This window comes from Carassius gibelio, chromosome A8 (genome assembly GCF_023724105.1).
Source record: "Carassius gibelio isolate Cgi1373 ecotype wild population from Czech Republic chromosome A8, carGib1.2-hapl.c, whole genome shotgun sequence".
Lineage (NCBI taxonomy): Eukaryota > Metazoa > Chordata > Actinopteri > Cypriniformes > Cyprinidae > Carassius > Carassius gibelio.
In genome coordinates this window covers 17,826,750-17,854,267 of record NC_068378.1, presented here as the reverse complement: position 1 = coordinate 17,854,267, position 27,518 = coordinate 17,826,750, and the positions used below count along the sequence as shown (strand labels likewise).

Here is a 27,518-nt window from a genome sequence, read left to right as displayed (position 1 = left end):
CTTTCTGTAATGGTATAGCTGAATTTTCAGCAGCCATTACTCAAGTCTTCAGTCAGATGATCCTTCAGAAATCATTATAATATGGTGATTTGGTTCTCAAGATACATTTCTTAATATAATCAATACTGAAAACCATGATGCATTTGTTTTCAGGATTCTTTAATCAATATAAAGTTCAAAAGAACACCATTTTTAAAAACAGTTAATACATCCTTGCTAAATAGAAGTATTAAAATAAATCTTACTAACCCCAAACTTTTGAATGGCAGCATGTGTTTGTCTATTTATTTATTTATTAACAAAGAAAGCAGAAAAAAGACAGATTTGTATCTCTTATACAAACACCAAGGTTCAGCATATGTGAAGCACATGTATAAACCTGGACATCGCTCAAAAAACAGCAGTAAAATTATTCCAATTAAAATAAAAAAAACAGCAATCAGTGTACCCGAACCAACAGCTCTCTGTCCAATAGCTTTGCTGCTGATTCCCATCGAATACTTCATGATTAAACCTATGATTTAACAACTAATTTAACATGACAAATCTTTCTTTGGCATATTTCAAGGTTATTATTATGTATTTCTTTCACGGGTGAAGGAACAGCAGATGTAACAACATCAATGTGGCTTTGCATCTATTTGTCTCTATTCTGAAAAAAAAATGACTACAAGCTACTATGCTTGTCAAAATCAGCCGTCTACAAACACTGAAGTGTGTCAAAATAAGAATTCTAATCTTCGGAGATGAAAAACTGCTCACTCATTCTCACATCTCTCCGTCTCTCTCTCTTCTATGCTCGCACACAAAGACATGCGCACAGACAAACACATCAAATGAAGCACAGATTTCAGTGTGCCAGCATTATTAGGCTCTGCCAGTGCTGTATGCATCCTCTATGCCAGTAGTTCTCAACTTGTAGGTCATGATCCAGAAATGTTCCAAATCAATGCTTAATACTAAAAAATAAAATGTAACCAACCATCCAAATAATTGAACATAAAATATAGCAAAAATTTGCATTCCTCTCCAAGTTTATGACATCACTTGCTGTACAACCAAATAAAATAGATGGGTATTTTGGAATAAAATCTGTCAGAAATGAGGTTAAAGCCAATATGTGCAGGTTACATAGAGCCCTAAAAACATCCTGATCCTTAAAAAAAAGCTAAAAACTACAGATGGTAACACTTCCTCCAATTTCAGACAGGAACCACTTTGGCAAGTTTACTTGAGTTTATTGAACACAATTTATCTTTGGCGGTATGGTAACTTATGGGGGTTCTTGCTCCCAGAATAATTGAACATACAAGAGCTTTAACATTAACCCCCAAAACATAATGAGAGGTATTACTGCCTGAAGAAGAACCCCCCCAAAACCAACCTTGTTCCAATCCTGCAAAGAGTAAAATCTGTGTTATTGAGATATCCTTAATGTAGCCTACTGGCTAGTGAAGGGGTATTCTCATCTCTAATGAGGCAGAGAGTAGTGGGCCTCTCTTTAATTAAAGTAGCTGGCAATAGCAACGAAGGGTATTCTCTCCAGCAGGAGAACTGCAAGACAAGCAGTATGTCCCTGAGCTTGGTATGAGCAGTAGGAAAGTAGTGTGAAGACCCCCTGAAATTGTCCTTGTTCCATTCCTGTAAAAGAGAAAGATAATGTTATTGAGATGTCCTTAATGAAGCCTATGCTAGGAGAAGGGTATTCTCCCCTCTAGACGCGAGGGAGAGAATAGCAAGTCCCCTCTTGATTTAAGTAGCAGGGGTGTTGATCCCCTGCTGAAGGATGAACAGCAGTCCTCTGCAGCTATAGCAGCAAGGGTGTTCTCTCCAGCTGGAGAAAACAGCAGTCCCTTTCTTCTGAGGGGTTTTCGTCCCTCGCTTGAGGGATAGAACAGCGGTCCCCTACAAGTATCGTGGCAAAGGGTGATCTCCCTAGTGGGAGAAAACAGCAGTCCCTTTTGTTTTCTCCATCTCCATCTTCTACATCTCCTTCTTATTCTCCCTCTCCATCTTCTACATATTCTCCATCTCCTTCTCATTCTTCATATCCTTTTCCTTCTCCTTCTCCATTTCCTTCTCATCCTCCTCCTCATTCTTCTCATCCTCCTCCTCATTCTTCTCGTCCTCTTCCTCATCCTTCTCATCCTCCTCCTCATTTTTCTCATCCTCCTCCTCATTCTTCTCATTCTCCATCTCCTTCTCCATTTCCTTCTCATCCTCCTCTTCTTCTCCACCTCTTCCCCTCCTCCTCCTCGTTCTTCTCATCCTCCTCCTCATTCTCCTCCTTCTCCTTGCGGTCAGTGTCGTATAATTTATATTTATTTATTTATTAAATGTATGTTGTACAAAATATCCACAGGTTATAACCAGCACTTCTATATATAGCTGTAGATCATGCTGTAGACCATTACTCTGCCTCAGAAGCCTGTCCAAAATCGGTTCATGAAAACAGACATGTAAGCCGGACACTCTGCTCCTGATAATGGCACTCACACGGTGCTCACATATATACTTATCACAGATGAAGTAAACAAAATGCAGAATTGTCAAATACGCAGGCTTTTCACAACGTTTCGTGTAACTAAACTGAACTAACTTCAATGAAATCAAAATAAACTTACTAAATCAAGTTTAAACTGATTTAAAACAAAATGAATCAAACTGAACTGATCTGAACAGAACTGAACTGGGCTTGGTAGCGAATCAGGTCATCACTTGATGTTTTGCAAAGGATTCTGAAGAAAATCCAGTGGAGAAGCACTGCTCTAGGTCTCGTCTTTTTCACTTTCCTAATCTCTGCGCCATCCAGGAGGTGGCTTCAATAATATTAAGGAGCAGACAATGGCTACATGTGTGTACACTACTATATAAGTCATGCAAAAGAATGTTTGCACCTATGTATATGTTTGACAGCAAGTTTATGTGTGATCTGAAAGGCCCTAGCAGGCTCAGACTCTCAGAGAGACAGCGGGATATCTCCTCCCTCCAGCATGGAGAGGCATAATTGAGACAGAATGGCAGGTAGCACAGAGACACACAGCTAGAAGGATAGGTTGGATTCAGAGAGAATTTTAGATCAGTGTTGCTCCCTCTCCACTCCAACAGCTGGACACCCTGCAGATACACTTCATCCATGAACCACTCTCATGTGGTGCCCTCAGTGTCGAGATTAACACATCTACAAAGCAAGCAGTATGATGGGACAACAACAAACTGCATAACTCTCGTTATAAAACAAAATTACATAATTAGTTTTGTCATTCGCAGTTACATAAACATCGTTGTTTAGAAAGTCAAATATCCAAGGGAAAAAATTCTGTCTTCTGTGGTATTAACTTATCCCTTGCAAAAAGAAGTGTGCTTAATTGCACACTTGTAGTGTACTTCAAATTATTAGAAGTATATTTTATATTAGTATATTTATAACACTTTTAAAAAGGGCCCGTTGTAATAATGTCAAATAAAAAAAGAATTCTTTAAAATACTTCAACTGTATACTTCATCACTACAAATATGTAAATATATATATAATAAAATGCATGACATACAAGTTTCAATAAAATAAATGGCAAAAAGTGGAACATATTCATTAAGAAATAAAAGGATAAGAACATAAATAGAAGAAAGGAATCTGAAAGCTATTCTCAAACATAAAACAAGGTCAAAACCAAATAATGCATCTTCCAGGGTATGAAAACTCTGCCAAACACAACAGCAAAAAAGGTCAACATTAAAGAATAGTGTTCAATTGAGGTTACTTTCTGAAATCTGTTTCAAGAATCTCTTCAATTATAGGCGAGTTCTAACTATTTCCTTTAATTTACACATTTCAGATTCTCCTTCAAAAGAAGCAACCTTTCAGCGTTAGGAAGGATAGGAAAACTGAAATGATCTGAAATGATCATGATAGGATAGACATTGTTTTCTTACAACAGCAATGCAAGAAATAGTCCTAATTCAATTTGCTTTCAAGTGGAAATGAATTGAAATGGTAAAGACAAGGCAGATTGAATATCGAAAGCATTTGAAAAAAGAGGCAAACACACACACACATATGCAAATAGTTTCTCATCACTAGTGTCAGAAAGCATAAAGTGCTGTTTATCAACTATGTATTACTAAGCTCTTGCTGTTGTCTCTGCCTCAGTTTGACTCCTTTGAGACCATGAGTAGAATATGTTATCTAGTCAAATTTCACCACATGCACTTTCCCAGAAATCAGGCCGGTTCAGTCAAGCCTTCAAATACCTGCTGTGCTGCTGGGGTAATCACATCAATGAAACATCTATCTACTGTACCCACCTAAAAAAATCGTAGAGAATTGCCTAGAAGAAAACTATGATCTCGTCGTTTCAAAATCACATTCACTGACTGAAAAATTCAGCTTTAAAAGACTATGGAACACAATTCACAACCTATTTCATGCAATCTGACAGATTTACGTGTCACTCAGCATTTTCAATGTGAAAAAAGTAGGGTGGGATTTGATTGGATAATCAAAACAGTCTCAGTGTGTTGAATATCAGAACAGAGTCGCATCCGAATGCCTGCTGAAATATAACTGGAACCCACTTATGCGGGTATTTCTGACTTGGTCATGATGTCCGCTACCTTGAAAGCTTGTTTTCAAGGACATCTCAATGCATCACAATGGTATAACTTCTTTTTCAAATATATCATAATTTACTTTAATTGCCAAATGTAATAAATCAACATTAACATGTACTCAATTAAAAAAAATAAGAGTACAAATTTATAATTTCATATTGACTTGAGCTGCTAAAGGTGTGGACTATGAACTATTGACTGAATGTAAAGCTTGGGGTTCTTTCAGGGTCTTTCAGCGTTGGGTGCAGGAGGGCTCCTAGGGGTCCCATTGAACAGACTCAACCTGAAAAAGGCATGGTGGTTAAAAAAATAGTGATAAGTTAAAATACTTATATTCAACATTGATAATAAGAAACATTTCTTGAATGGCAAATCAGCATATTAGAATGATTTCTCAAGGCTCACGCGATAATGTTTTTTTTTTATTGTAATAACATTTCAATACAATTTACTGTATTTTGAATAAAATACATGTTGTACAGTAATTTTTCTTTTTTAGTGTGACAGAAAGCATGAAATTACAGAGCAATTAAAATAGTTATGAGAGGCATGCATTCAGTACGTTCTTCTGCTGAATAGCGGGTCAATTATAATAAGCCCATTTTATTCACTCATTACAGGTTACAGGATTTGCTGCATAGTCAATAAGACAGTGTGCTTTTTCTCGTTTATGGAAATGGCCATTCTGGATTGCTCTGAGGTGACTGTTACCTGCCCTCTTCCTAAGAGATACTGGAGTCTGCACGACCTGTGAAGAGCTGGAGGAGACCAAACCATGACCCCACTGCATCCTGGGAACCGTCTGCCCTGTTAGACAAAGACACCAACTCCACCACTACCACCACAGAACTCAGGCACAGAGAAGTGTGGAAGTACACCACCTACAATAAAGAGACAGACAGAGAAAATTATCAAGTTTAACTTTTTTTGACACTGTAAGCAGTGTTTGCTCATGCGAAATTCAAAGTCGAGTAAAATTTATTTGCATGGTGCTTTTCAAAATACACAGTGTTTCAAAGCAGCTTTACAGAAAATCATGACATTAATGTTATACTATATTATATAAACCCGGTGGTTTGTTGAGAAAGAACCTAAAGAGGATGTCTGGAAATAATGATTTGTTTTAAAAAGTGCGTGCAGAGTCTGACATCCTGTGGCTCTTGAAAGAATCTCGCTGAGGATGCCTAAGAAAGCGCAGGCCATCTGACGCTGTTTTCACAGAACATAATTTCTCTCTTTCACACTGAAAGTTGAATGTGTGGCCCAAGGAAATATTCATTTTCCAGAATAACAAAATTTTCTCACTTAAAGCTTTGAAGCCAAATGAGAGATGGAAGCACCCATTTAAGTCTAGCAACCAGTGAACTAGCTGAACAATTACAAGAAACACCTACTTACACCACAACAATCAATAGCAGCAGCAGCTCTGATTACGCAGAAGAAGAAAAAAAAACTCAATCTACACAAAAATCAAAGCAAAGAGTTCTGTGAAATCAGCTGAAGAAGAGCAGAGCACAATCAATGCTGGCACCCTGCACACACAGCACAGCAAGTCATATTTACTTAGGTCATTTGTATGCATCATCTGAACAAGATTTCACATTTGAAAACTAATAAGACAATGCTTTCCTTCTCCATGTAATGTAATTATAAGGCAGGCTGATATGTTCACATAGGCTGATTATTTGTGACATTTACCCTATTTTTGTGGCACAGGCTACTGTTTATGATATTATACGCTTCCGAAACAAATGTTTATGTGCATTTTGTGCCTATGCAATATTTGAAAAATAAAACCCATTAATATTTGTAAAAAAAAAAACAAAACAAAACAAAGATCATTGATGTATTAGATTAGTGTTAGATTCAAAAATAAATAAGAAAATGGTTCACCAGAAAAAGAAATATAATTTAATGGAATAGCTGGCCCAAAAGTAATAAATAAATAAATAAAATGTATTCTCATCAAACAGTTGCTGGTCCCCATTGACTTCCGTAGTAAAATACTATGTGTTCAGCAGAAGTTTCAAGAGTCTGGATGACAGAAGAGTAGACCTAATATTAAAATTCTGGATGATATTGATAATTATACAGATAATTGTTAACATGTAATAAAATTCCATAGTATTTGTATAAATAAATTAAAAACAAAACGCTAAAACCTATAATAAAAATAACATTATAATGTACAATGAAAATATATATATTCTTAATATTCAGATATGCATTTTGAGATCTAAAGAATACATTCAACAGTGTTTTTAAATGATTAATGGTTTTTAAAGATTAACAGCAACTAAGCATTAGATAAAGGTAAATGTATTCTAAATATAAAAATAGGAGTAAATATCAAAAATAAATTAAAAAACTACAAAAAAAACTCATGTGATATAATATCAGCACACTCTTGAGGTCAGTTTCCCAAACCCACATGTATTCAAAATATGAGTCACAGGACTGAAATTTTTTGAACACATCCAATTTTCTGCACCTCTGACTCTCATTAGTAGCTAATAATCTGTAAACTGTGAATCCATCTGAAACTCTGAATCCAAGACTGGACAGGCTGGCATTTCAAAACACAAACACTCACGACACAATCAAGACTCCTAATTCTTTGCCAACCCCACAAACCCTCATAAAAAATAAATGGGCTTCAGAAATTCAGCAGAGGAGATGCTGAAATTATCATTACACAGATCTCCCCTCTCCCGCTCTTCACAAGCCAATCAGCAGAGAGAGGCTACGGCTTCTGATCCACTCTGCCAGAAATAGTTTGCACTCGTTCAGGCGCCCCCAAAAACACAGTCAACAAATCATTAGTCAGGATGAGTTGTGAAATATCCCTGTAAAATTCACAAGGGCACCAAGTCCTAGTAAAGTAGCATTATAATATGACTCAGTGCAGGCAGGGAGCAGGTTTCAGACTGTCAGGCACAGCGAGAGGGATTATTCCTAGGCTATTCTGTCGTTATGGGCTCATTAACAAAAAATGGGACCTTTTTGAAGTATTGAGTTCAAGACTCTGTGAAAATGTTGCATTACAACTGTGCAAGTCACCCAGTGTGTGTGTGTGTGTGTGTGTGTGTATAAGAGAGAGAGAGAGAATATAACATGTATAAGCAGCAGAAAGCAGATAACAAACACAGACCCTAGGGACTCTAACTAACCTTGTGAAAGTGAATCATAGAGCAGGCCTCTTGCCAAGAGGCTTCTGCTATCTACTGCTGCAGTCCAGCAGATGAGAAGCAAGAAGCCTGTTAATGTCTGTACACGGCATTCTCACTGCTCACTGACGGGAAAAACAGGTACTAGGAGCACCAAAGGTAATATGCTAACTCCTGAGATCAATTACCTTTAGTTTAACTAACACTGCTGTTAATTAAACTATATTTAACTAAACAGTGCTGACTTAACTCAACACATATGGCTTTAAATGGCTTTATTCCATTTTACCCTTGTTATTAAGACTGGTATTTGGACACTTGTCCAATGTCACTGCATTGGATAATAATAATAATAATAATAATAATAATAATAATAATAATAATAATAATAATAATAATAATAATAATAATAATAATAAATTTATATTTTGTTTAATCTAACATTTATAAAGAAATGTATACAGTGTATATGAAACCTTGTTTTTTTTTTAAATAGAATAATATATAATTTATAGTGAATGTATAAAATACATTTTTGGGGTCAGTAGATTTTTTCATACACTAATACTTTTATTCAAGGTTAATAAAATTTATAGTAAATACTTTTTTACAAAAACTTTCTATTTATTAAAAAATCTTTTTTGATGAAGGATTTGGCTTTGATGAAAATAAAATAAAAATAAAAACTTCTTATTGACCCCAAACTTTTAAAGTATACATAAATGCTTATATACAGGTTTTAAAAAATAGACAAGACAGCAATGCATATTTTAAGCAAACATTACACCAAAAAGTTCTAAATTATAGAAAATAAAGCAACAGATATGAGGGATCTAAGACTGACAGTGAAAGCAACCACTTTTCCAGGCTTGGTGACTAAATGATGTCAACTACAAAATTGTTCCATTCTGTGATTATGTGCTGCTGCATTCTGATACATAAACAGCAAACACTCCAAAAGTGGGCTGAAACAGCGCTATCAACTAGTTTCAAAACCAGGCCAATTTGTACAAAGTTGAACAAATCAGTAGGAAAGCGCAGCATGAGTTGTGCAACCCATTTAAATTAGACACAAAAATGATATGTTTTATACCCATAGGGAACCAGAAATGGTTGAATGGTAAAGCTAGTGGACATTCTAAACAGTACTGAAGGGGAAAGCGAATACTGTTACATCTGTCAGAGTCACAGATTAGTAAATATTACACAACAGCTCGATGAATGGACTGGTGCCAGGTATCAGAGCTCATGGACACTGATACTACAGACATTTGTCAGTTAAAACAAAGTTTAAGTGTACAATCACTTTTGTATTGACTGAAGTTGTGTGTCCTTTTGTGTATTGACAAAATGTGTGAGCAATGCTACAATTAACAAAACCCCTGTTCGTGTTTGTTGCAAACAGAGGTTTCTCTCCCGCTTGAGATTTAGGTTGAATATGTCTGCATGGTATTCACTGTAAATGTATTTTGCTGCAATAGCTAACAGTGGATACTCAATTTGCAATACAGATTTGGCTTTTGATGCCTTTACATTTTTACATTGTAAAAACAATGCATTGCTACACTTTTAGAAGAAAAGGTTCTAAAATGAACCTTTTGAGGTTCCTGGAGATTGCAACTATGGGGGAACCTTAAAGGTTAATTTTTTAACCTTTTTTGAAAGGTTCTAATTGGAACCTTCACCTAAAGGTGCATTAATGGCCCTCATTGGTTCCTTTTTGAACCTTTTTCTAGATAGCAATAACATTAGTATTATTGTTGTTGTTAATATTATTGTACATTACTAATCTAATTTCACTATAAAGACAGAACACTATGGTTGTCCATAAACTGTTTAATACATAAATATGCATTACAGAAATATCATGCATTTATATACATATACATAAATGTAATTTAAAAATATATATATAGAATTGGCCATTGTGGGTGGCATATTGGTTTTGGCTTTATGATACATTAAACAGTTTTCAGTAAATGTCAGGGTGTCTCTCAATTTTGTAACATATTCAGTGTTGAAAATGAAGTGTAGAGCTGTGTTCATATCACCTACTTCACAGACCTCCTCCTCCACTTCTATCATTATTTCTAAAAGAATTTAAAGAAATTATCATGAAGATATTTCTAATGTTACTATAGAAATGTATTTTAAAAAAATGTTCTTTTGAATTTTCTACTCATCAGTGAAACCTGAAAAGCATCACATTTAAATATTAAGCAGCACAAGTTTTCTGATGGATATTTTGCCGTAAAAGTAGCTTTGCCAAAACAAATTTTGAAATATACTAAAATGTAAAAAACCATTATAATAATAATTACAAAAACCGGATATTGTACATTTCTAAAACAGAAAAAAAGAAAGCACACTTTTAGTATAGCTTCAAATGACCACTAACTACAACCCCCCCCCCCCATACATGATGCCTCGATGGGCCACGAGCATCTCAAACACACCGAAGGTGTAGCAAATCAATACAAACAACTCAATTATGTTGAGCAGGATGTGCAAAAGTCGTCTGAGGGACAGGGGGCAGATGATTCAGTTTAAGGGACATCTGTACCCTGCAGGTAAACTTCAATGACCTCGCCGATCAATACTGCGGTGCTGACGGGATAACCTGGGTTAACCTCCTCTGATCAACCACCACTACATTCTTTCGCTAACACGTGTTGGAATTTACACAGTATGGTGCCCATGGAGCCAGCAGGGAGACAAGTCGACCTAATCATTTTATAGTGGATTAATATGATCCAGGTGTTACAGAAATTATTTTTTAAAATTCTGTAGCTCTGAGAGACTATTCAATCACAAAGAGTGGAGAACGGTTCCTTTTGAAGCACTAAAAGGAAATAAGGGCTTATTAGGGTGATGCATAGAGGCTTCTTAAATGTAAAGAGGAGTTGAGAACAGAATAGAACATGGATGAAAAACTGTATATTTTAAAAACCGATTGTCAAAATGGATAAATGAAACAAACCATCCGAACAAACCAAATCAATACATTGAATCTAATCTATTGCTACTAGTCTCTCAGTATTCTATGAAATACAACTCCATATTGAAAATACAATAAGGATCAGTATGCAGAATACATATGAGAGTTTCCAATGTTTTTGTTTGGTTGTTTTTTTTTTTTTTTGGTTTTTTTTTTGTATGGTAGAGCGTGTGAGAGGAAGTTTATGCGTATCAGTGTGCAGAGTGATTTGATGGAGCCGAGTCTGTTAGGACTGTGAGCTGCTTTGTTTGACTGCTGGAGGACTCGATTTACTTTGGCTGTGTTGTTTCTGCAGCTCTGCCCTCAGGCGTGATGCCCAGGTCACGGTTTGTTTATTTTGGTGGGAATTGGAGAAGCTCTGCTCACAGCACCCAAATTAAAAACCAAGGCTTCGATGTCCCGGGGAGGACGGCGATCAGATTCTTCTTGTCGTGTCAAACACACAAACAAGTCACGCAAACTCAATAACAAACAGAGAGGATGTTTGATCAGTATTTTAATGAGCACTGACACGATAAGTAAAAGGCAAATACTAAACTTAGCATTAACCTTGAGACACTGAGAAGACGTTTAAAATCACCTAGAATTAATTCTTATGTGAGCCAGTCAGAAGTGGTCAGATGAGACAGAAGACTTGGTTATACTGTAGAAGAGACACTGTAACCAGGGTCAATGGTGGCCTGTGATGACCTTTGGTTTGGCCCACTATATGCATGTAATAGTTTATGTAAATGTAATTAGTTTTTGCATTCACAATATACTTTTGAGTTTAATTGCATGAACCAGTGTCATCAATTCAGTGCAAAATAAACATCATTGTTTCAGTCAGTGGTTATATCCTCTTGTTATCAACTCAATCAAAAACAATGCCATAACAAATGTTCTTACTGCAATCTATGGTTCACCTTCACATTCGAAGAAAACTATTTTTCCATTCTTCTACCTTTCAGAACTTCTGATTCATAGACAGGGTCATTTTTAAGCAAAGCAAATTGATATGATCATTACTTGCACCAGGAGCGCCTCAGTCAAGCAACAGGTTACCTGCATTTTCTACCTAATAATCTGTGGGCTATTATAAATCTTAAAATAGCACCAATCTGCATTTCCACCAAAAGATCATGATGAAGCCCTACTTTAATGTTTTGGAAAATCTGCTGACACTCTGCACTCACAGGAATGAAGCGAGAGCTTTGCCAGTGCTTCTGAGAATGTACATGCACATATGCACACGCACATCAGCTCCTTCCTCTGTGAAGAAAAGGGCATTCATCTCTGTCAGCTCGCTAAATACACAAAATCTCTCAACACTTTGGCATTAGTGCTGTTGGAGTTGCAGCAATTTTAATGTTTCTAGCAAAACACAGGCTGAATTAAAAGAGTCTGAATTAAAAATAAAAAGCGTCTGAATTAAAAGAGTCTGTAAAAGCCTACTGGGAGTGGATGGCAAGGATGTAATGTCCACAGTTGTGCTGTGGATAGATCTGCTGTTTTCACTCGCTCACAGATGCGAGACCTTCTGGCTCAGAGCTCTCCCTGAGCAGAAACGTAATAAAACTTGATAAAGTTGTTTCTTTGTAGCATTTCAATGGGAAACATCACTGTAGAGGCCGCTATCAATCCAGCCATCTCTTGTCTGTGTTCAAGAGCTTGAAACTAGATTGACTCGTGCCTCACCTTCAAACAAACTATATACACACAAAAGTTAACAAAAAAAAAGAGGTTTTACAGACCAGCTGCTCTCAAGGATGAAAGCAAGGAACAAGATTCAACAATATCAAAATACTAACCCAACAAAAGCATAAATATACAGCTTATAGCTTTGGCATATAGAAAAATGTCCACTCATTCTTCTAACAGTGTTCAAAGTATAGTCACCGTCTCCAAGAGATAGCACGTCCTATGATACTTGCATAACTTAAAGCATAACTTTCTGATATGTAGTCTACATACAGTGCCACTTGAAGGTTTGTGAACCCCTTGCAGAACATGTGAAAATGTGAGTAATTCTTAACTAAATAACAGATATCATACAAAATGCATGTTATTTTTTATTTAGTACTGTCTTGAGTAAGATATTTTACATATTTTACATAAAAGATGTTTACATTTAGTACCACTAGATGAAAAAAAAAAGAAAAAAAGCTGAAATTATTAAAATTGCTTCTTAAAATACCTTTTTACAATTTTTTTTTTTTTTTTTTTTTTTTTACAATTTCTACCAAATTACTTATTTTAGAGCATAGCATAAATAGAAATAGATTTTTAAAGAAAACATTTTAATACTTTTAGCACGGTTGCATTAAATTTTCTTGCGAACCAAATCAGCATGTCAGAATGATTTCTGAAGGATCATGTGACTCTGAAGACTGAAGAGATATTGGCTGCAGAAAATTCAGCTTTGCCATCTCAGGAATTAAATATTGCCACCATGTAAGTACTTTAAAGGTGATTAACTAATCCTTATTATATCTCGAAGATGAGCTCAAACACAAGCATAACAACTGACTGATGGGCCGAGAACTCTCTTCAATCTTCCTAATAACACTGTAGTGTAAAACACAATTGCTCTGCCTTCCCATTCATTCTCCTAAGTCGATATCCGTCAGTGCCCTGTATATTCCTGCAAAACTACTGTAAAACACGCAAGATGTAAGTGAAGTACAGCTGCTAAAACAAGTTATTACCATGTAGAGCTGTGAGCGTATGCAACAGTCAGTCATATAATTCCTTTAAATCCATAATGTTAAACTTCTAAAAACTCTTTCTCTGCATGGTGCTCTTAGCTAAAAGTTTAAATTCTTGGACTTAAAATAGAGAACAACGCACCCACAAAGACACTTAAGACTTTGAGCAGACAGAGAACAAAAGAATAAATAGGAGGAGTGGAGATGTTAGATTGAGAACGAGTGCAGCAGATGAAACCATGGGGAGTGCTAATTGCAGAATTATTTTCACACCTCACACGAAACCATTCTTCTCGATCTCTTTATCACATTCATATTCTTAAAAGACATATTTTTGTTCGCCGCCTCTCATTTGATGAGTACCTGCACTCCTCGTCGCTCTGTTCCTCTGCTCAAATTCCTTATTTTTCCTTCGGGAATTGAAAATGGCAGATCACAACGCTGAGGTCATGGGTTTGATTCCTAGTGTTTAAATGTATATGTTCAGTCCATTCAAAAAAGCTAAACTAATGTTTTGCACTCAATAACAGCTACAGTAGAGGCGCTGGACTGGGGGGTAAAACCAGTACTTTTAGATCAACAGTTTTTGAAATACTCAGACCAGCTTGTCTGGCATCATATCACATTCAAAGTCACTTAAATCCCCTTTCTTCCCCATTCTGATGCTGGGATTGAACCTCAGCAAGTCATCTTCATCACATCTAGATGCCTAAATGCATTGAGTTGCTGCCATGTGATCGGAAGATTAGCAGTTTGTGTTACCTAGCAATTGAATAGGTGTACCTAATAAAGTGGCCGATGAGTATGTGTACATATGTTTATAATATATGTGTGTGTGTGTGTGCATATATATATATATATATATATATATATATATATATATATATATATATATATATATAGTTTTATTTTTTTTTATATGCAAAATTTAACAATACATGGTATTTGTGTGTACAGGTGTGTTATGAACAAATGCAAGGAAATGTAAAAAGAGACATATGTGTTGAATAAATAAATGTATAAGTAGTGTTGTGCATTACACATTTATAACCAAGTTAATTTATAGCCAAGATGAGATGGATTGCCTGAGGGAAGAAACTATTGTAATGCCTGGCCATTCTGGTGCTCTTTAGCGCCGACCAGATGGCAACTGTTCAAAATGGAAATGGCATGGGCATGAGGGGTCCAGAATGATTTTACCAGCCCTTTTACTCACTCTGGATGAACACATTTACAGATCTGTTTGCTCTGTAAACGACAAACTGCGCTAGAGATGCTCCGCAAACTACAATGATCAGCAAAACATCAGAGTAATCAGTAATAATGTATTTTTGATCAAATAAATGCAACTAAAACATGCATAAAATGTCAAATAATAATAATAATACTAATCCTAACAATTCAAATCAAAATCCATCTCCATCCAAAACTGCCCTGTTCTTCTTAAGGGTGTGAGGGCCTTTAAGGACCGGCTGCTCTCAGGGATGTTTGCTTCTCCGTGAACTGAAATATTGATCATTTCCTGGATGGCTGGTGAGCCACATATATAATTGAAATGAATCTCTAGGCTTGTGTCAGAACAGGTGGAAGAGTTAAAAGGGGTATTGAAACCTCCGTGAGGCTCTCAGAGCCAGAGAACATGAATCACACTGGAAGAGGGAGATCCTTGGACCTTACGGTCTAGGCTATTGAATGCTATGAAAACCAGACCAACCCAGAGGAATGATTGGACATCCCAGAAGGCCAGGGCTCTACATCACACAGCATTTAAAATCACTGTTCTCTCTCAATTAATTACAGCATTTAATGAACTCTTGGCTATCCATAAAGGAATTCTAATTTAAAGTCCAAAATATGGGCATGGCAAACTAAATCAGCACTAATAAGAGCTAATAGGTCTCTATAGAGTGGAGTTGCAAAGAGTAATGATTCATCACAATGACTGGGATCCATTTGCAGCTTTATTTGAAAACGTGGTCGTATGAGCAGTGGTCAATGCACAGGTAAGGCAGTAGAGCAAGATGGACAGAATCATAAACAGCTACCAGGCGTGAGGTCAGGGCAGGCGGCAATTAAACAACAACGATAATCCAATACGATATAAACAGTACAAGGGGCAGGCAGCAAAAGATTGGTAACAAAGGCAGGCAGGGTAATAACAATAGTTTTGAAAATTGTCCAAAAATACAAGAAACAAACAGTCAGAAATGTTCACCAAGCCAAAATAAGACTTCGCAAAGAGCCTGACCGTGGGCCTGCTATAAATAGCTGAGTAAATGAGGTTCAGGTGTCAGAGATGATCAGTGCCAGGTACAGGGCTTATGGGAAATGAAGTGCAGGAAAATTATCAAAACTCAGTTGATGGAGCCCTCTGATGGCCCGAAGAGGGAGTTACAGTAATGCTCTCTGTGACACATGCCATAAAATGTTGGACTAATTGGTTGAACAGATACGTCACCGAGCCGTAAGATCAATTAATTGTAAATCAGTACATCCAAGAATTTTAGCATATATCCTGGAATGATCTATCCCAGTATAACAAAAAGAGTAATATTAAGATTTGAAACATTTTAAATAAAAATATTTTTACCAAGTTTCGGATTGGGGATGATTCCACAAAACTATATTTTCTGAAAGCTTTTTTCAACAAAAATTTTATTATTTTTCCATTTTTATAATTTATAATTTATGTATACGGTGCAACAGCAAAAACTGAGGAAAAATATACATTTTACATTTGTTTAGAGAATTTCCTTACCTCAAGCTGCAATATCAAACAGAACCACACAGTGATGCCAATAACAGAGCACTAAACAGTTGCCTTAACCTGACTTTATGTATATATTTACAGATCCATTCATAATTATTAAACATCGCAAAACACAAATTAAAAAAGTTTACGATTGCTGTATGTCACAGTAATTATCTTTATCTCCCTTACAATCATCATCCATTAAAACTTTACTGGTGAGATACTGGTTAGATTTATTAAGCGCAAACAGACTAGTCCTCACTTCATATTTCTCATTAATAGAGGTATGTTTGTTCCCCCTGATCACTGCACAAATTAAGATTGCGTATGATGACGAAAGCAAAAATAACTCTGTGACGTCCTATCACCCTAATGAAGAAACCACCCCGGTGCAAATTGGCCTTCAGCTTTGTTTAAATTATGTTTTGGTGTTTAAGTGACCCAGTCTAGAGGCATTTTCTCACAAAGCTAACAAAAATTTTAGAATAATACAAAAAAAGTTAATAAAAAAATAACAAAAACAAAAGAAACAAAAGAAAAAGAAAATGAAAAAATAAAAATAAATAAAAATATTTATGCGTCATGCATTAACATATTTTTTATTATTATTATTTAGTCCACAAAAGTAATTAGAACAGGATCCTATTCCAGTAATGACAGTTACGTTATTTAATTATTTATTCGTTTAGTTATTTATTTACTGTATTTCAGAATTAAGAATTTAAGGATAAAATTAGCTTAACTGTCCTGACAATAAACAAGTCTAAAAATCTTAAATGGGGAAAAAGCAAGCTGAATTCAACTTAATAAATAAATAAATAAATAAATAAGAATAAATAAAAACAAATAATAACAACTGTATGCACAAATAAGCATGCAATGTTTTTCATATTCCAGTAATGAGAATTACATGATTTAATTATTTATTCATTTAGTTATTTATTTACTGCATTTCAGTAATAAGAATTTGGGGGCATAAATATGTTTAATTGTCCTGAAAATGATATTACAAGGCACAAAAACTTAATGGTCCTAATAAACAGCCTTCATTTTTTTCGTGCAAAATATAATTTCTTATTTGTTTTCCTTTTGAATTAGGAAAGACATATGACCTGAACATTTCTTTGTGATATTTACCAATAAATCTATGACTATATAGTTTGCCCAGCTGCCCACTGACACTGCTGTTTTGCACTTTACCGACATACAGCCAGTGAGGAGAGACAGTTTAACATCACACAAGGGGAGATGATGGACTCTTCTGAACCACAAGCCAATAACACTTCCACTTAACTGTGTGACAGCACTGCCCTCTACAGGCCGAAGAGCTGGAACATGGAATAACCCATGTTACCCAGATACAACCTGTGGACTTTAGGTATAATTACAAGAGGTTGGACCTTTACAAACAGAGGCCTGGTGTGACACTCCACCATCCTTTGCAAAAGAAAACATCTGATTAGGTGCGCAACAAAAATTTTAGGCCTTTAGGCCTTCTTTAAGAAACTAAGCATAATCTCATACTGTATTGCTGATAGCGATTCGTAATTGAAAATTCCCAATAACTTAATCCAACAATCGGCTTCCTTTTCACCTAAATCAACACAGGCTTCAAATCTTTACCCCTCAAAATGAAGGTCGCTGAGATCTATTGATTCCTGTGTCTCCACACAAAACATTGGTTTTGTCATAACACCCCTCTATACAGTCGGACCAGAGGGAGAGTCCTGCTTTAATTCTGTCGTCATATAATCACTCCCACTATTTGGAGTCTTTCTCTGAGGCGTATATTAAAACAAATCCATCATGTCTGACAGACCTCATGAGATCTCACAGTCCCTCTTCTGTGCTGATTCTGCTGCTGCTCCTGGGGTTTCACAGAAGAGCAGAGGTTTTATTCGGCTTCAGCTCTGACAATGGTTGAAACTTGCACATCACATAAACAGAACCTCTCTCACTCTGTGTTAGACAGCAGACAATGAATTAGCCAGGCTCATTAGTGAATAACAATGGGGTACAAGCAAGCAAGATCAAAAATGAACTCTTCTCAAGCACAGAATGCAAGTAACATCTGGATTTGGGAAGGAAACAATCAAGTAACTCGCTTGTGGTAGATGTCTTTATGAGGACTACAAGATAATAAATGGTTCAAGCCTAATTATAAGAATTCTGTGCCGTGCTGATACAAGAGATTTGGAACAAAAGATATTTATATAGTCTACAAATGAAACGCTGGTCACGACACTTTTTTTTTTTTGCTCCCCTGAAGGGCATTCTGCCATACATACAGATACCCGTTCAAAAGTTTTGGGTTGTTAAGATCTTTTTTCCCTATTTTTTTAAGAAACGTTTTAAAATTCTTTGATGGATAGAAAATAGTTTCATAATGGATTAACTTTACAGTTACTGAATAAAATGTCTCTATAATGAATACGTTTTTTTATGCTCTAAATATTGCATTTAATATTTTATATTGTGCATAAAACTGTTGTGCAGAGCAAAACTTTCTTTCTAACCACAGAAATGTTTGGTTTGTTAGCAAATTCTCTTGAGCCAGATTTTTTCAATGAACCAGTCACAAAATCTGTTAGAATCAAAATGATTTTTAAAAAGCTTATCCAGTAATCACAAATGACTGGAAAAATCTTTACAATTTATGCATCAAACAGCGTTGGTACCCGAAATGTAACCCCTTTAATAAAAACAATGCAAAATACAGTTTCATGGTGTGTACATTCTCTTAATTGCTTGCCATGGCCAGCTGTGGCAAAAACAGGGCATTGAACCGACAATTAGACAACAAAAAGCAAATGGATAACAGGAAGACAATTTTCAATACGATATGCAAAGCCTCACAGCTGTAGGGGGAGAACATGTAATAAAACACAAAGGCACAGCGAGTAGCTGGAAATGAAGCGTTCTGCAGACATTAACCGCGGTCTCCACGGTCTGTGACTCAGAGTGGACATTTTCAAGAACTTTTATTTCCCCTTGGTGGATCTAAGAGCCCATAATGGGAGATTTAAGTAAATTACTGTGGTGCCATGCATGCCAAAGTAAGTGTGTGTGTGTGTGTGTGTGCGTGTGCGTGTGCGTGTGTGTGTGTGGTCTTCTGGGTAGCTATACAGTAAATGCACAGCCTCAGATGGGTCTTTATGGTCATTACTGAGAGAGGCCAGAAACACGTCTATCATCTATATTGTTTAAATGACATACTGGAAAGAATGGGTTTATTTGTAAGTGCAACCAAAAATAAACACTGAAATACGGCTGAGTTAAACAGATTTTATTCAGTTGGGAGTATATTTTTTCGATGACTGTTTCTGCAAGGTACATCGATACACCAGTAGGTGGCGACAAGTGACTGTCATCAGTGAGTGAGTCCTTCCCTCAAACTCTTCCTTCAAAAACAATGACTTATTCAGGAACTAACAAACAGGGTTATTAAAATTAATTAAAACTAAAACCATAAAAAAAACTAAATAAAATAAACATTAAAAACATAAAAAGCATAAAAAAATGTTTTCAGATAGTTTCAAATGCAACATTCCTTTGAAATACTGAAATAACTTAACTTAATAATCAACTTAATGAAAACGAAATACTTATAAGGACACAAAAAATAATGACAAAGTAACTAAAAAAACATTTAACATAACAACCGAAAATATAAAAATCAAAGTCACAATAATAACAAAAATATGATAGTATATCATTAATACTAAAATAACATTGCTAAAATATATATATATATATATTACTTATAACAAATATATTATATGAACTTATATACTGATCATTTATAACTTTATGTAATATAAATAAGACATATAATTTATTGATAATTAATACATATTAATATGTGTATATATAATTTAAGACTAATACATATTTTGTAGTTTAGAATTTCATAATGTATACTTATTATATACTAAATTATGTTAATATATATATATATATATATATATATATATATATATTATTTGTTGTTAAATAATAGAATTATGTGTGTCATATTTAATACTATGAAATATTTATTTTAGATTCTAGAATTCCATTATAAAAACATATTATATGTTATTATATTTATATTATATTGTGTTCAATGGATGGGTGGGTGGGTATTTGGATAGATAGATGTAAAATGTAAAAAAAAAAAAAAATCATACATTTGAAATCATGACTAGTGACATGATCTAACAATACATTTAAATGTTTACATATCATGAATCTGAATTAAACATACACCTGTTTTATGTGAAGTCCATCGATCTGTTTGAAGAGCAGCTGCAGACCTTGAGAAGATCCTGAAGCTTTTCTGGCTGTTTTACTGTGAGGTGAGGCGGGATCACGCGCTTTCTCAAGAAAGCGTTCTTCCAGTCAGTCGTGCGCGAGCTTTCTTCGCTTCTATCAATCTTAAAGGCGGTCGGTCAGTGAGCGTTGATGTTCCCTGGCAAACATCCCTGAAAACGTCTAAAAGCTTTCCAGGTTGTTAAATCATTCCCGCAGGCGAAGTGAAGCGCGTGTTACTTAATTAAAATCAAATACGGAATATTGACAAAATAAGACACTAAGTCACGCAGATACTCTTTTTGTAGGCTGCTCATTTATTTCAGTCTCTGTAACTTAGTCAATAGCAGTTTGATTCTTTCTTTTCTCCTACTAACGTTCCGTCGCATGTAAGTTAACTAAGTTAGACTTATTTTTACAGAATAACTAACGTTAGTTCTCACATTTTTGACACGCTCTACGCACTGTTATTTTCATAATCATAATACACGTAATAAAAATGCGGCTCAGTTAGTTTGTCAGGAAGGGGTTCTCTCTGTAGTGGTTGCCATAGCGTCTGACAGACCCATGACAGACCAGCCGTTGCCAGGGTGAATTAAAGAGAAGAGTTTTGTCGCTTTTCTGCAGGAAAAAATTGCAGGGCTGCTTTATAGCGCCACCGTGTGGCTCGGTGGTAAATCTAAGCTCTCACTCGCACTGCTTTTGCAATTTAAAAAAAATCCTAATCATAATAATTAAAAGATATAAGAATAAGAAAGTTAATAACAAAGGTTAACAGATTCGCACGTAGCATGTAAAAGTTGTTGTTACTGAAAACCATCTTGAACACCGAAGCGAGATGCCGGAGGAAGCCAAAATGCTGATTCTCGGGGTTTTGGAATACAAAATAAACCACTCTATTACATTATCGTTATGAAATAATTAAAACATATTACTATTATGCTTTCTATTTTTTATTGTATTCTTTGTTTTAGTACATAACCGTGTTATTTTCATTTTCATCCACGAGGTGGCAACGCGCGTCTTGTCCTTGTTTTGAACGCTCGTGCACACGGCGAAAGTGAAACATAATATGCACAAAATGACAAAACCCAAGCTGTTTAAGATCAGAAGTGCTAACCAGGCCAAAAAATACGGAATTGCAGCTGTTACTCTGAAGGAGCTGCTTAAAAAACATGTCATTTACTAAAGATAATAAAATGCATTTTCATGTGTTTTTATTATTAGTAGTAGTATGAAGAGAGTTGCTTTTCTGTGCAAGGCGTTTGGATGCAGCTGCTTTCAGACGTTCATAATTCACATTTTATCCACAGGTATCCAGCTCCGGAGGTCAGGTCTGTTTATATGAGGACGGGACAATAGTTACCGAAGAGTATTTTCAAAATCTTCCTGATAACACGGAACTTGTTTTACTGCCGGAGGGACAGAGGCAGAGCTGGAGTGGACGTAAGTGAATTCATTGACTGACAGTTAATCCGAAACTGGAAAACACTGCCTGAATGTAATAAACAATAATATTGTGATCAGTTATAAATAATGAAACTAATCAGATTGCTTTGGCTTTTCAATTTCTACAGTTGTTAATGAGATAAATCAGGTCCTGGGTTTGGACAGAGACGCAGACTCTCTGATGAGTGCAGCGAAGGATCTTCTGGCAGATGAACATTCACCCAAGCGGCGCAGAATACTGGGAGACCTTCTGAGGAAGCTGAGGGACAAATCAGAGGTGGAGAACAAAGATGACAAAGACTGGTTTGAAGGTAATGAGGGCAAAGAACATGATATGCAGACATTTACTGTATGTATACTGTAATTGATTATTCTGAGGCAACAATACATTTACACAAAATAAAATTAAAATGTCTGTATGTCAGGTATTGATGCTGGTTTAAAACCAAGTGTGCTTACATGAAGTATAACTGTGAGAGCAGAATCCGAGGATATTTGAAAGAGGGGTGACAAACAGCACTCAGTTCTGCTTTAGATGTTAGTTTTTGAAATATTGAAGATGTTTATTAAGTTTAGTGGAGTTCATCATTCATTTCATGCAACACAGGAGACCTGTCGTTATTCTGAAGATATATTGTTCGCTGTCTGTAGGTTGATGGATATACACAGTCTATTCCAAATGCCAAGACAAAAAGTGAATATAGAAAGGTGGTGGAGATCCTGGCAGAGAAACTGAAGGCTGCACGGTATAGTGGCACCTATTTTGACAGATCGGAGAGGGACGTCCACAGGCTCTGCACTGAAGAGGGCTGGTTCTCCTGCCAGGTGCTGTCATTTAGTCATTTCTGATGAGTCTCATTAGTTCAGTCTATTGTCATTTTTCTTTGAAGTAAAATAATGAAACATACAAATTTAAAATATCTCTCATTAACTGCTTTGTCACAGTGCTACAGTTATTTTTATTCATATAAGACTATAAAAGACTTTTGTGCTAACAGGGAAGTCTTTGATGAGACCAACTGTACATTTCTTCACTCAATAAACCCATATGGGAACCGTGAGAGCAGAATTCTCTTCAGCACCTGGAATCTGGTCCACCTTTGAGTAGTAAGGCTTAAGTGTAAATTATTATTTTGTAAACATTTAAGTGCACTTAAATCTTGATGTACATTTTAATGTCTAAATATCAGCATTTAACACCTCTGATAAGGAATGACCTTAAGAAAATGAAATGTTTTTTAGGATAGAAAAGAAGAGGACCATCATCCCCACACTTGCTGAGGCACTGAAGGGCAATAAGAGCGGCGATATAAATGTGGATTATTTCTACAAACTGTTGTTCACAAAGGAGAAACTCAAGCTGGTTCACATCGTCTGCCATAAGAAAGGAGCCCATGAGCTCAGCTGCGACTCCCAAAAAAATGTACAAACGCATCAGGACTGTGAAATGAAATAATCCTCTTATGAATTATGCAGCTTATCACGTGACCGTTTCAATTTTGGTGAACCAGAAGTACTGATGCAAGTTCAGAGATGCTCAGGGCCCTTTTATTTTATTATGGGGTTATAGTGTTTTAGGTATATACCTTTTTAATGGTAACTTTTAGTTTGTTATACACCAAATTTTGTACCTAAACATTTGGTTAATTATGTGAATAACATTTTTATGGGGTTTTAAAACAGTGACCGATTTAATATTTTTTATTTCAACTTTACTGGTTTATTTAAAGACCTAAATGTCTTTGAAAACCATTTTATCATAAAACATTTGTGGGAACAGGATATCCTGTACAGTTAATGTTTGTAGTACTTTCAACAAACAATAGCCTTGTTTATTGTACAAAATATACTCGAGGCTTCGGTGTCATCAACATGTCATTTTCCAACACTGTTAATGAGCTTTATTTTCTCTGGACGGAGTATTTTAACTTTCATTTGATGATTCACAGAAGATTTGATATTAAATAATTTTGTCATGTACATGCAAAGCATTTGGTAGCAAAACTAAATCAACACTTAGTTTATCACTTCAATAGAAAAATATAACCTTCAAAATCACACTTTTTACCTTATACAATTTGTACATAGTAGCAAAGAAACATTTTAAAATGCTACATCTTTTAGCCACTTGTGAAATTAGTGCAAATCCTGTCAAATAAGTGCAAATCCTGTCAAATAAGATTAAAAAAAAAAAATTCATGTACAGACAAATCAAATTCTTGGTGAAGCCACATGCATAATACGGTTTGAAATTGGTTTTAAAATCTTACAATAATACCCTCTTAATTTGAGATCCTAACCTTTATAATAAAAAACAACCTTTACATCATAAGTCTATCAAAGAACATAAAAGGTCAAAACAGCTACATGCTTTCATTTCATTTTCAATTATACAGCACCAAATCTGAAGTTTTTTTTTTTTTCCCCAAAACTTCTCTACAGAGGTGGTTTAAAATTGCCAGAATCTGAATGTCCAAGCTAATGTTTAAATTTCTTTCAAAGTCTGAACAGTAAATTTGAGGCACTTGACTGATAAAACAATATTTGCTGATTTCGATTGATTAGTAAGGACAAGTGGCAGTAAACCCAGTGTACAGAAAAAGTTCTAAAAAAATTTTTTTTAGCTTTCCTTAAGCAGAAACCCCAATCACATGATGGTTTTAGCCTGAAGTCTAGCACAAACCCCTCTTACTGTACATTCCAAAGTTTTGCCGTTGTTCAATTCGCAGAAGACAAAAAAATTACCACATTACTGATAAATCAACAGTGCATCTCAGTGTAGTTCAAACATTAAGAAGGCTCTTGGAATAAAATAGCTTGCTTTAAAATGATCAAATCCATTTTACCAGCATAAAACTCCTTCCCTTTCAATGGAATACAGTTTGAGTGAGTCTGAAAGGAATGGTGTCCTCATAGCTGCTCGTCTTCACTGTCCTCTTTGGCATAGTAATGCATGCTCCTGTACTTTCTCCGACTCATTCTCTCGCTTCCTGGGGTTCTGCGTGGGTAATCCTACAACAAATCAGGTCATAATGTTTTAAAACAAAGTCACACAAAGACATTAAAATTGCATTAGTGGCAGTCTGTTGAGCGCATGCATCATGAAATCAGCTGGACACCTGCTGCATTCTGACACCCCACTGAGCATTAACAGACCTTCACTCCAATAATCCTACATGGTCTTGTATTAACCTCAATATTTTAGGATTACTGTGTGCAAACAAAGCCATCTGGCTGCCTGTTATTCATCTGCAAAGCTCAACTTAGATCAGGGTTATGTTATTGGGACAAAGAGCCATGAAAGTTCATATACTGCATGGCCCGTCAACTTATATTAAACGATAATAAATTAACATTTCTTATTTTTAATTATGCAACTACTTTGACATCTACAATTTTATATACTTTTCCTTTTTATTACCATTATTGTACACCCCCCCCCCCCCATATAGATGGATACTTACCTTTTAACAATTGTAACCCCCCCCCCCCCCTCCCAAAAAAAATAAATTAGATACTAAATTGGGCAAAAAGTTTCTTAATTGACATGTATTATAATAGTGATTTGAGACTTTTTATATTTACAAAACTAATTTTACTCCATGTACCGATTTAATGTCGCAGACAAACAGATCATGTGACGATTTTCAACAGACGTGGAAAAAAAAATACAAAATAAATGCTCACATGAAATCAACACCGTTTGAATTTAAAATTATAGATGCAAAACATCGCTTTTGTTTAATCTTAAAAGTCAGATAAAAATGCTGGTCGAACATGTTAGCTCTGAATTAAATTCAAAACAGCGCTATTTTGCTGCATTTCTGCTCTAATACCCGATCATAACACATCAGGGTTCAATCACTTGACCTGCCATGTGAAGGCTGGCAGGTCACGTGGCTGCCTTTTTTCTTTCTTTTTTGTACATCGGTTCATATGACTTACTTTTTTTTAGATCATTTCACGTTTTATGGAGTGACATGGAACGCATTAAATTTGGAGCTAATAGGGACTGGCTGCAGGAGTAACCCAACAGCCGGGACCACGGCCATTTGTATCAAAATGAAAATGAGAAACCAAATGACTTCCACGTAACGTATTCGGTTTTCAAACAGGCCAGATGACCCGCCAATGGATGGTGGCAGGTCACGTGACCAGTGCCAACCAACTGAAGACCTAACCCCCACTCACAACGTGTTCTGAATAGGTTTAGCTTACTTACCTGAACAACATCTATGTTCCCAAAGAACTGCTCTACTGGGAAAATGTGATTGCTGTCCTCGTCGAAGAAAATGCTCGGGTCCTCTCGCGTTTGGGGACTGTGAATGACGGTCTGGTCCATCTTTGCCTCTGCATAGCCGCCTGTCAAAGCAGTACACTTGGCGGCAGAGTTTTCCTTACCGCGCCGTTCACCCGAAGTCTTTTTATCGGACTGAATTTTGACGTTTTCATTCATGGTCGCGCCAGATTTCTCTACTCCGCCGCGAAACGGTCTCTTTGGACGACGTTTGGCCTCCCCGCCGTCGCCAGCCATCTGCTGCGCTGCGCTCGCGAGATCAGACGCCGATCTCTGCACCAAACTGCGCAGAACACTCCTCCGCACAGCCTTCTGCGGATACAAGACCAGTAATAAAATGTAAACAAAATATCAGCGCAGTTTTAGACGTGGCTGATACATCGTGAGAAACGTTGTTACTGTAGCCGACAGACTACAGTAAAGGAAACTGCGGGGAGGAGATAGATGAGTAGACACCGACACTGACCTTGACTGAACTTTTTACACCAGGCGTGTTTAAAGAGACAGTGCCGCGCACTCGCAGTCTGTGGCTCCCAACGACAATCTGAAACAAGAAAACACTAATCCTTATTAGGAACACTGTATGATAAATAATACATACGTTTCCCCGTCACAAACTACCGAGTGAAATTTCAATTTCGTGAAACGAGGAAAATCGTTATAAACTATATTTCACAGTGAATGCTTTGTAAATCGTCCAATATAGTCTGCGTAAACTCGAAACTGATCGTGCATGTTCAAGCTAGCAGAAATAAACGACGACTTGTCAAAAGTAAAAGCTCAGAATCTAGTTATCTTACCTGCTTCGCCCTCATTGGAAGTTTCGGCATCGAAAACTGAGTGTGGAGTCCTGCCAGTGTTTATCTCCAGTGACCGCTGAAGTCCCGCCCATATCCAATAATATGCGCCACACACAATCACGAGATGGGAGTTGAGAACTTTACCAGGCTTTTCTGAGGCGGTGACTGATACCAGTAATTAGTAGCCTACTAGTCCGTTTCATAACCGTTATTACCAGTGGTATACTCGATTAAATTACATGAAATTGCAAGTTATTCATCGTAGAAATATGTCGAATGAGTCTTATACTGTGTTGTGACGTGAATATGATGTTGTACTCGGTCCAGCCTCTACTGATGATGATATCCGTAAAATTATTAATGCGCTCAGTTTACTCAAAAATAAAATAAGGAAAAGAAAAAGAAAAAACAAGGGGGTTTGTCATTCTGAACATTATATCATTTGCTAGCAGTGGGCATTGTAATCA

The 27,518-nt window shown here is 36.1% G+C and overlaps 1 protein-coding gene, 1 long non-coding RNA gene and 1 pseudogene across 2 annotated transcripts; 1 reads left to right on the top strand and 2 right to left on the bottom strand.

The window, feature by feature from the left end:
• Positions 1 to 218: 218 nt before the first annotated feature.
• LOC128018727 (uncharacterized) lies at positions 219 to 21,060 on the bottom strand. The gene is made up of 3 exons (XR_008184952.1): positions 20,464 to 21,060; positions 5,323 to 5,492; positions 219 to 4,894 (listed from the first exon to the last, which is right to left on the bottom strand). It is a non-coding gene; the product is annotated as an uncharacterized LOC128018727 (long non-coding RNA).
• A 740-nt stretch (positions 21,061 to 21,800) lies between these two features.
• Positions 21,801 to 24,114, top strand: LOC128018142 (DNA fragmentation factor subunit beta-like; annotated as a pseudogene).
• LOC128018726 (UPF0688 protein C1orf174 homolog) lies at positions 23,817 to 27,190 on the bottom strand. The gene is made up of 4 exons (XM_052604454.1): positions 27,052 to 27,190; positions 26,718 to 26,795; positions 26,177 to 26,563; positions 23,817 to 24,966 (listed from the first exon to the last, which is right to left on the bottom strand). Exons 1-4 carry the CDS (start codon positions 27,079 to 27,081, stop codon positions 24,865 to 24,867), a joined length of 597 nt encoding a protein of 198 aa, XP_052460414.1. The 5' UTR covers positions 27,082 to 27,190; the 3' UTR covers positions 23,817 to 24,864.
• Between the last annotated feature and the right edge of the window lie 328 nt (positions 27,191 to 27,518).